At 43.3% G+C, this 11,064-nt stretch overlaps 1 protein-coding gene across 1 annotated transcript in view; it reads left to right on the top strand.

Moving 5' to 3' along the window:
- GAS6 (growth arrest specific 6) overlaps window positions 1-11,064 on the top strand; it is a gene marked incomplete at its 5' end in the record, with an annotated part of 65,338 nt that overhangs the window by 30,951 nt on the left and 23,323 nt on the right. The window contains 4 exons of the mRNA XM_025193710.1: window positions 2,083-2,208; window positions 4,731-4,852; window positions 5,408-5,526; window positions 5,927-6,116. Of these exons, the coding sequence (XP_025049495.1) occupies window positions 2,083-2,208; window positions 4,731-4,852; window positions 5,408-5,526; window positions 5,927-6,116 (557 nt within the window). The remainder of the gene's footprint in view (window positions 1-2,082; window positions 2,209-4,730; window positions 4,853-5,407; window positions 5,527-5,926; window positions 6,117-11,064) is intronic.

Consider the following 11,064-nt stretch of genomic DNA (forward strand, 5'->3'; position numbering starts at 1 on the left):
AGTGAAGAACAACATAATATCCATTTGAAACTGTAGGGTGAATTATGACAGCAGAGTTTAAATAACATAGGTTCCAACAGCCTTTTTCTGGCATGATTTGCCTTGTGGTCATTAATGGCCAGATCCTGAAGTCTATTTATATTTTTCAGATAAACAGGCAGATAAAAATGTGCAGGGGCCTTTCCAGATTAATGTACTGACAAAGAGTTTATTTCCCAAACTTTGTGGCTATTTGCTCAGTCTGTATGAAGAAACTAGATTGCTGCAGGTGTAGAAAAGTAGTCCAGATTCATGCAAAAGCACCAATATGTGAATTTCCCCAGCCTAAAATAAATACCAGAATTATATTTCCAGTATATCAAGTGGTGAGTGTTGTGATTCCATTGTCATTTCCTAAAGGGATTGGGTAAATTCTTGGAGGACAGGGGCATCAGTAGCTACTGAGCATGGGAATTAGGGATACAGCCTCTGAATTAGAACTTCCTATGCTTTAAATGCTGTAGCTGCGAGTGAAAGAGGAACAGTGGAAAAATACCTTGGCCATACTCAGTTCACTCTCCCTTTCAACATCCACTTTCTGCCACAGTGTGATACAGGTTTCTGGGGAAGATAGACCTATGGTCTGACCCAGTATTTGGCAATTCTTCTGTTCTTATTAAAGGGTGATGAAAAACTGGTCAAAAAAGATTGTCTTGGTTTCCCAAGGTCAGATCTTAATCTGGTGTGCACTGACATGCACTTATATTGATTTACCCTGACTGAGGATCTGGCCCAAAAAAGTATATTTAGAAGTGGGAAGAACACCATTTGAAAACTACATGTCCGCGCTTGTAGCTTGGAGATGTGTCCCTGGAACAGCTGATACCATCAATGGTAACTGGAATGTTTATCTCTGCTTATTTTTGCCACTTTCCTTTTGTGCTTATAATAATACACCTGTCCTGCAAAAAATGGTTTACGGTTTGATTGTTTGCTTTTGGGTTGTGTTTTTTTTTATTAACACGTACTAAAATCCTAGTGTAGACAAAGCAGTTGTGGCTTTAATATACGTAAGCAGGCTGAAGTAAACCCTGAACTCTCCTAGTGCTTGCCTAGTTCTGTTAACACATGTTAAAACCATTATTCTTTTGTCCACACTTGGATTTTACTATGTGCTAGCTGAAATGTGGTTAAACTAATAAATTATCTTCCTAGTAAATACAAAACCAAAAAGCTTTGTGCTGCCTCCTAGTGTCACTCCCACAAGACACCTTATCCTGGGAGGCTCAATAGCTTCAACTTCCATTGACACCAGTAGGTCCATTGATTAAATCTTAGGTTTTCAATCCTTTAGCCAGAATAGCAATCCTGCAATGGACATTTTGACTCTGGAGTTGTCCTATTTTATTAAATATGGGCTTCGTGTTCCAAATTGAACAAAAGGGAACAAAAATATTGCCATAAAAAGTAAGTGTGTAAATGTGGATATATAAGCGACAGGTATCTCAGCTTTAAAATGATGAACATTTGACAGATTGCCATTTGACACAAATGTGGGAATTGTTTTAACTAAATGAAATTAATTTGTAGGTGTGTGCACATATACATACGCATAGAAACCATAGACATAAATAACACTAAATATGATGTGGAATTCTCTTCGCCTGACCAGGGGAGAGAAGAATCCTGTATTTGTTAAAATAATGTTCTTTGTATTTTAGGTTGTAAAATTATACTTGTTTGGTCAAAAATGAAATCAGCCCTTAACTTCCTGTCTGTGTTCTCTCTCTTTTTTGTTCCATAGTTTGTGGCTCCATGAACTGGGTGTATTTTCTTAGTGTTTTCCCTTTGGGTTACTTTGCATTCTTTTTCCAAGGTAGACTATGGCTTGAAGGAAGACCAGCAGTTGTTCTTTGGAAGCCTGAAGTCACTTCCTTCCTGGCACTGAACAGTTTCAATGTTTATTAAACCAACCCTGTAGACAGATTTTCAAGGATATTCTGAGTTACTTAAGTAATTGAGGTGACAGTTGAATATTGGCATGCTTAATACTTGCAAACATTGAAATGATGCTAAACTGAAGTAATCTTGCTTGTTTTGCAGACATAGATGAATGCACAGTGTCAACAGGCATCTGTGGAGAAGCTCGCTGTCAAAATTTAATAAGCTCGTATGAATGTCTCTGTGATGCAGGCTACAAATATGATGAATTAAGGAAGTCTTGTCAAGGTATGGTCATGGAAATGCTTTGTAAAAAGCACTATTGCATGCTACTCTAACTTGTATTTATTCGGTCTTATTTTGGATTTGGTTCCTTATTTAACCACCAGACATCTGTTTGCTTTCAGTGTCTATGAGCAACTCTTATCAGGTTTTCAGTCCTCTTTAATGTCTTAAATAGAACAAAGTAACTGAGATTTCTTGTGTTAATGACAAGCACAGATCTGGCTGGGATCCAAGAGAATCTGGTCATACTGCCGTCTCCATCTGTGGTGTTGGAACAATACAGAGCAGCAGTTGTTGTCTTTTCAAAACCTCCATTTATAGTATTTAGCTAGAAGAACTAGGAGACCTGTGTACGCTGGGTCATGTACATCTCTGCTGACTAGACTTTCTGCTGCAAACTTTTGCAGCTGAGAGGGTGTTGTAAGCATTCCAGAACTGCGGTTGCCTTGAGCCATTCATCTGAGAAGCTTAATGACAAGAATCACACAAGCTTTACTGAGTGCAGGGTATTTGTTTGTAATTACATACCTGTGGGCCATAAAAATGGCGTTTATTTTCTACCTTATTTTTGAAGTGCATGAGAAAATGCAAAAGGAGGAAAGAAAATAGTGATGAGAAATCCTGGAAGTGCTACCAATTTGTTGTTAGGGTGTGTTTTGTTGTTTTTTGTTAAGAAACCATTTATGCAATTATTACATTGATAAGCAATTGTAAGAGGAGTCATATTAACCTAAGCTGGACATATATGAGCTAGTCAGCACAAGAATAGCAGAATGGGCCCAAAGAAAAGATGTCTGACCCAGTGGGTTAAGTGCAGGCTATGAATGAAAGTTCTAGGCCAGATCAGGAGTCAAAGCTGTGATCCCATTCGCTGGGTAACCTTGGACAGCAGAACCTATCTGTGCATCAAATTCCTTATCTGTGAGATGGGAACGATAGTGGTGGTAGTGGTGGTGGTCATATTTCCCTGTAGTACATGGTGGGGTGAGGTGTAGTCACTGATTCTTAAGCATGTAGTCATAGAACTACAGGCATCCCCTGCTTAACATGGTTCTGCTTACCGTGGTTTTGCTATAGCGCTCATTTAAAATACCTGATTCCACTTAGCACTTTTTGTTATAATGCTGAGCGCATGGGTGGGGAGGAGTGGCGGCGGCGGTGGCTTTGAGTGAAATGGTGAATGGCGAGGTAGCAGGAGCGCAGGCTCTGCTCTAGCACGTGGTGCTGGAGTGGCTGGCCAGTGGATGGACAGGGTGGAGCAGCGGTGGTGAGAAGGGGCAGGTGGGAGGGTGGGCAGGGGTGTGAGCATGGAGCCCAGGCCAGTGCCCAGGGCCAGGGCCGGCAGGGCAGCAGGAGCGTGGCGTCTGCTCTGGCACATAGTGCTAGAGTGGTTGGCAGGTGGGCAGGGAGGAGCAGCAGTTAAGAGTGCTAAGTAGGGGTTGCCTGTATATGATTAGAAGAGATCTCAAGAGGTGATGTAATCCAGCCCCTTGCTCAAGGCAACAGGATCATCCTTGGGTAAACCATCCCACACAAGTGTTTGTCTAACCCAGAGGTGGGCAAAATATGGCCTTTGAGCCAGATCCGTCCCACAAAAGGATTTTGTCCAGCTTGCAGTGGGTCCCTCAGTCCTGCCTGGTCCTGGTGTGCGGGGGGCAGCCCAGATCATGGTGTATGCAGTTGGTCCTGCTGCTCCTAGGTGCACAGCAGGGCTGAGGCAATGTGGTGGCCAGACTTGCTTCCCAGCAGCGCTAGCAGCGCCAGCTTTTTCCAGGTGCCACTGCCATCAGACCCGGCCCTGCTGCCTAGGCACCCCAGTTCATCTGCCCTGCACACACAGCTGGGGGTGGGACCTGTGCAGCTGGGTTGATGGGATGGGGCTGCAGGCAGGTGGGGAGTGTTGTTCAAGAGTGGGATGAGCGGGTGGGACCAGAATCATGGGGCAATGACAGTATAGGGCCGGGGCCCAGGGCAGAGCTGGAATCCACCTCCTGCACACATCCCTGCATCAGGCGCTGGTTTCATAGGCAGGGTGTCACCATGCTGTCACTTCCCTAAGATCCTGGCCCCACCTGCTCGTCCTGCTTCTGCATGCTGCTCCTGCCGATCCACAGCCTCATCCCATCCACCTGGCTCACCCACCTCTCCTGCTCCCAGATGCTGCTCCCCACCTGCCCATAGCACCATCCTAGCCACCCAGCTGAGCATGGAGCAGAGCCACTTAGGGAGTTTCAGTGATCTGGAGAGTGCAGTGTGGTGGGGTGGGGGAGAGAGGATGCTGACCTGGCCCATGACAGCTCACCAAACTCCCTCAGTGGCCCTCAGACCCAAATAGTTGCCCACCCCTTGCTAACCAATACCTAAAATTTCTGAGGATAGAAATTCACAACCTCACTCAATAGGAGAGAATAGTGCCTTAGAAGGACAAAAGTAGTATGTACTTTCTGGGCTCTTTGTTATAAAAAGTAGTAATAACAACTGTCGGTATTTCTCTTCTCCCTCCTCACCTTCTTGGTGATGTACAGATGTAAATGAATGCGAACTGAAATTCTGTGAGCAGACGTGTGTCAATTTTCCAGGAAGTTACACCTGTCACTGTGATGGCAGAGGGGGAGTTAAGCTTTCCCAGGACATGAACACTTGTGAGGTACATTAGCTTGCATTTTAGTAAGTGGGGGAAAAAAGGCGAATATTTTAAATAACTATTAAGAGTTTTGAAATGATAATATTTGAGCTAATATCCAGTGCTAGTGCTAAGCTCACTTGAGTTGGGCAAAGGGATAGTGTAAGAAGCCAGTATCTTTCCCAGACAGGGTGCCTCTCTGGGATGGGGGTTTTCTTATGGTTAGTGTGCTTCGTGTGCTGTCCCCTTTCCAGATGAGGATGGCGGTAAGAGCATTACCTGTCCTGTTTAGCTGTAGGCTGCACCTGCCTGAAATACAACTGATTTTATTTTGTTGTAGAAATAATATGCTTCCACTGGAAGCTAGTGGAAGGGATTAAGTATGGGCATTCTTGTGACTAAGATTAGTGTATTCTGAGAGCATATCTACTATTGGAGTATAATAATTAAAGTACCCTGATCACCAACTGCATGCACATCGTCAGTGCTGAAGAGCAGAAGAAAGCAAATACTGCTTACTCTTTTCTTCTTGCCTTCATGTGTGAACAGATAATTAAACTATCAATGTTTTGATTATAGGATATCATACCCTGTGTGTCTTTTGCTGTTGCAAAAAGTGTTAAGTCTTTGTACCTGGGGAGAATGTTCAGTGGAACCCCCGTTATAAGATTGCGCTTTAAAAGGAAACAACCGGCAAGGTGAGAATACACTTAAGAGAGCTGAAGACTCTTCCCTCTTCCATGTGTGCATGTAATTAAACAGCCATTTAAGATTAAGATTGTTAATGTTTGTCTGAATTTTTTATCATAATCAGGAATCTTAATTAAGGTTCAGAGACCTATTATGCTAGGCACTATACAAACAAGTAACCAAGAAGGCAGTCCTATCCCCAGAGATCTTAGGTTAATCTCTCAAATATGGCCAGTCTTTAATTCCTGTCTCCATATTATTATAGCCTCCATAGTTCAGCTTTTTAGAATTGAGTTAAAAGCTGCTACTTTTTAACAGTGGTCTGTATTGATGCTATCGTTATGGAAGGCACACAGGTTTTTGATCTCTGCATAACTGTAATTTGTTTCTTGACACCCATGTGGTCAGACTTGTGGCTGAGTTCGACTTTAGAACCTTTGATCCTGAAGGTGTCCTTTTCTTTGCTGGAGGCCATCAAGACAGCACATGGATAGTCTTGGGTGTGCGCAAAGGGCGGTTAGAACTGCAGCTGAAGTACAATGGCATAGGTCGTGTGACCAGTAGTGGACCAGTTATCAACCATGGCATGTGGCAAACGGTGAGTATAGGCTGCTTGTTCTCACAAATGTCATTTTCACATTGTTTGTTTTTTGTGGATTATGTAGTCAGCCTTTTTGGTTTCTTTGCATGGTTGACAGGATACTAACTGGAGGTATTTATTATTGGGTAGGCAGCACCTCAGTTTTTAACAGCACCTCAGTTTTTAACATGCCATTGCATTTTCTATTTAAAGCTGGAAGTGTGCTGTTTCTTCTACAGGTGACTAATTTTTTTGCACTTGGACAGAACTTTTGCTTGCCCTCTGCAATTACTGATCTAGGACAGAGTGCACAGCTTCCTTGCTGTTGCAGACCTCTACTGCTATCAGCACCTCACTGACATGGTGCTGAGCAGACAGATTTTTATTTCATAACTTATTTTAAAGTTTCTTTTAAAAAAGAAAATTGAAGTTGGGTGTAAGAGCAATATTTCTGCTCTAGAATGCCAGTGCAGCAATAAACAAGACCCTGAAGCAGGGACGAGGTATAGGAGGGACCTGAAGGAGCATAAAAAATATTCCTCCTTCTTGGTGAAGATGCAGCATATATATGGTTAAACCCATTCCACACCTAGGGCCAAGTGGCAGAGGTAGAGCTATGCCACCTTTTCACCTTCCTGTTCCCCCACAGTCTTGAGGCTGGTTTATCCCCTCAGCTAATTAGAATAGCTCTAATAGTTGTGGGGCCTGATACGTAGCTGGCTTTATCATTGGCCTCAGAGGATCTTCAGCTCACTTTTTTGGGCTGTTTTAAGTTTCTTCTTTTAAGTATCGGCTTCAACAGGACTCCTCTTGCTACCAGTTAAGCGTGTGCATAAATATCTGTATAACTGGGGCCAAAGGACCAGACGCAGCACCATTTAAGTCAGTGGGACCTCTCCTAATGGGTGAAAGATCAAGTCCTAAACTTGCCTGGTACAATGGTCCTGGGTCCTGACTGAAGTGTACTTTGATAGTCCAATGGTAAATGATCCCTTTCAGCAGATGAAGGAACAGAGAGCAAATTACCTCTCTTCCCCAGGGAAAAAAATGAGTTTTTGCCAGCAAAAGCCTGTCTTACCTCTTGGAGGGCTTGCATTATTTGTGTAGCTCTTAGGACAAATAGTTCTCAACCTTTTTAGGCTCAGGGCACCCTTCCTTTGGCTCAAGGTACCCCTTAAAATGTGTTACAGGATCCTGATTGGGAATCATTGCTTTAGGACATTGACACAATTTTAGGCCAGACCAGAACTTCTACAGCCCCTGCCTCAGTAAATGTGCTTAACTGGATTTGTGAAACTCTGTGCTTTAGCCAGTTGTTCCCAATGTCATAGACTCTTCCTAACACATACAGCTGCTGTTACTGAAGCATAATGCAAAATAAACAGAGTGGCCCATGTGAACTGATAGTGATAGAAAATGCATGTGCCAGACCCTTTGCTTGTTTTGCAGTTCAGGGGGGAAAATAGGTGTTTTGTGAAGGTTTCAAGGTTAAGTTTTCCCAGTGATACTTATAAACTAAATAAAATCACCAAAATGCACCGCTGAATGTCATAGCTGAAAGTTAAACAGCTGTCAGAATAGGTTAATTTTTAGCCTTCTAACCCCATTAGTCTCTCTTAATCTGCTTTGTTTGATTCTGTTGATTCATTTTCCAGAAAAAAAACCATGGGTGACTGAATGTACCGGACTACTGTATTAGAATGCAAAACTTCTTGCCCCTATAATAATAATAATCATTAATAAAAACATTTATGAGCATGTAGCCATTATTTTTTCCATCTAAAGACCTCAAAGCATACTATAGGCATCAACTAGTAAACCCTTATGCCATTCTCAAGAGGTCTGTAGACTGTTTCACTGGTTGCTGAAGTGCTCCAGCTTGTGCAGTGGAATGTAGCCATTGCTTTTATGGTCTGCAGCAGTTACATTCTGAATGTGAAGAACACCATATCCATTTGAAACTGCCTGTGGGAGGAAGGTTAAGTGGGCAGAATGTAATTGCCCCAAATGCAGCGTGTGAAAAGTGTGCCTGTGATCCACAAGCAGTTTCATGACCATGGGTGGCTACAGAGCTGAGGCTGCCTGTTTTGTTAATGCTGAAGAAAAATTTTCTAATGTGAGGTTTGGGCATTTAAAAGCTTCAGTGCTGACCACAGAGGGTGCATAACATGGACACTGGCACAGCAAACTTTTCTTTCCTTGCATGGAGAGATCATTTTAATGGGGGGAGGGGGTGGAAGGGAAGTTCAGCTTCCCTTTTTGTTCACTTCTGGGTTCTGTATAGTTTTGCTGCTGGCAAAGGTGTTATTTGGTGTGTGGTGGTGGTGTTTGTTTGTTTGTTTTGAAAGCGCACTATACACCTATTTGCTGGGAAATGGTCTGAGGGCAGGTTTGCATTGTGGTCACTAGTGACTGCAGTGCATGGTAAAGACAGCTGAGCTTGCTTTGAAGTAGCTGGCTTGGATCTAGCTACAGAGCTCAGCATAAGCTAGCTTTGCCTCTCAGGCTGCTATCATGCATAGATCACTGTGGAAACCTACGATAGCTTGTTTAAAGTGAGATTTAAACATGCCTACATTACAAGGCAGTCACTTTGACATCATTGTAGGTAAAGCATAAGAAAAACATCGCCTATTGTACACAGTAAAGCAGTGGTTGGTAAGGTTTGGGTTGGATCAACCTGGCTTGGGTCTGAAGTGGACTAATACTTCTGACCCTGTTGCAACCGCTGTTGATGCTTCTCCTGGCTGCCTGCCCCCCTTTGTGGGTGAAGCTGTCCCCTCACCCACTGCTTGTGTAGTGCAGGTGGGTGGCAGGGAGGAGTGGTGGCAAGGTGCCAGGTGCCCAGTATTGTGAGCAGGATGTTACCACTCTCTGCAGTAGGGCACAGAGCAACCATTGGTATTCAGTCATTCCTAACTTAGTTTGGATTGGACCCTGTGATTTAAAATAAATTCTTGGTATTCTATTAGAAACATTGAGTGGCTGAGGGTCTTTACAGGGATGTCATAATTTCTGCCCTAATTTCTGCCCTAATTTCTCAACTCAAAGATGTCCCTTTAAATCTGCTGCAAACAGGATCCTCCACAGCCATGACAGATGGGGAAAGATATTTTTCTTGATTGTCCAAACATCTTTCTTCATTAAAGATATATTTGGAGGGGCGGGGGAATGGGGGGACAGGGTTGGTATTTCCAGACATTTTAGAAGCCTCACTGCCTTGTCACAGGTTTTCTTTCTTCTCCCATGGCATTATTTTCCCTCTTCCCATTAACCAGAAGACCTCCCACTTCCACATCATGGGTTTGTAAGCTTCACATCCCTTGGGTACATTAGTTATCTAAGACATCTGCACCAACGTCCCCTCAGGGTTATGGTATCCTGGAGTTCCAAATACCTTAATAACTAGTCCAGGAACATTTTTTAAAGTCCTGTTCTCCTAATCCTGAAGGGCTGTTACATACAACTTTTTCTCTGGTTTTTTGGGTTTTTTTTGCATTCCCTTGAATTCTTATCCAGTGAGGTTGGCCATTTTGTTCTTCATTGCTATGTTGTGGATCACCAGTCATTGCAGATATTATAAGGAATGCTGTGCACTAAGAGCTGCTTGTATCCTCAGCATTATGATAACAGCCACAGGACTGTTCCTTTTCAGACCCTCCCTCTGGACCCCTCAGGCATTCTCTACAAGGGGAGGATTTATCCCTTAAATCATATTTGTAAAGAAGTTATGGTATAAAGCCACTTTGGATATTTATAAGTCAATGCTTCTGGTTGTTGTATATCATGAGCTAGGTTAAAAGTATTAGTAAATATGCCAAACAGTTGTCAGGGTATATAAAAATCATAGGAAATGCTGAAAGATTGGAAAAAGCAATGTGGTAACATTTTAAAAAGGGCTACAGTACTTTACAGTGAACATTACAACCTTTGGTGTATTTACTTTCAGAACCAGTGACCCAGTTTTTCAGATGGGGCCTTAGGACAAAGGGCATTCAGGCAGTCTGTTACAGGATGGAAAATGAGCTCTGGTCTCTAGATCTCTGACACGTGCTCCTAAGCATTGGCCACATTTTCCAAAACTTTAATCTGAAATCCACATCGGAGCCAAAAATCACTTTTTTGAAACATCTTTGAAGACTTCGAGATGCATAACAAATAGAACCAAGGAGGTGATACTTCCCCTCTATACGGCATTGGTCAGACCACAGTTGGAGTACTATATCCAGTTCTGGGCACCATACTTTAAGAAGGATGTGGATAACCTCGAGAGGGTCCAGAGGAGGGCCACTCGTATGGTTAAGAATTTACAGGCCAAGCCCTCTGAAAAGAGACTAAAGGACCTGGACATCTTCAGCCTCCATAAGAGAAGGCTGAGAGGTGATCTTGTGGCCGCCTACAAATTCATCAGGGGGAGCAGCAAGGAACCAGAGATGTTCTGTTCACCAGGGCACCTCTTATTCATAGATTCATAGATATTAGGGCTGGAAGAGACCTCTGAAGATCATTGAGTCCAGTCCCCTGCCCAAAGGGCAGGAAGTCACCTGGGGTCATAGGATCCCAGCAAGATAAGCATCCAATTTACTCTTGAAGGTGTTCAATGTGGGTGCTTGAACCACCTCCAATGGCAGGCTATTCCAGACCTTGGGGGCTCAGACAGTAAGGAAATTCTTCCTTATGCCCAGCCTGAAACGGTGTTGCAGGAGTTTATAACCATTCAACGTCGTCATCACTTGGGGCGCTCTGGTGGACAAATGTTCCCCCAGATACTGGTGGTCACCCCTGATAAACTTATAGGTGGCCATTAGATCACCCCTGAGCCTGTGCTTTTCCAGGCTAAAGAGCCCCATAGCACTCAGCCTGTCATCATAAGGTCTGTTTTCCTGACCTCTGATCATGCGTGTGGCTCTTCTCTGGACTCTCTCAAGCTTCTCCACATCCTTTTTGAATTGTGGAGCCCAAAACT

Source organism: Alligator sinensis, unplaced genomic scaffold, assembly GCF_000455745.1.
Source record: "Alligator sinensis unplaced genomic scaffold, ASM45574v1 scaffold474_1, whole genome shotgun sequence".
In the NCBI taxonomy this organism is placed as follows: domain Eukaryota; kingdom Metazoa; phylum Chordata; order Crocodylia; family Alligatoridae; genus Alligator; species Alligator sinensis.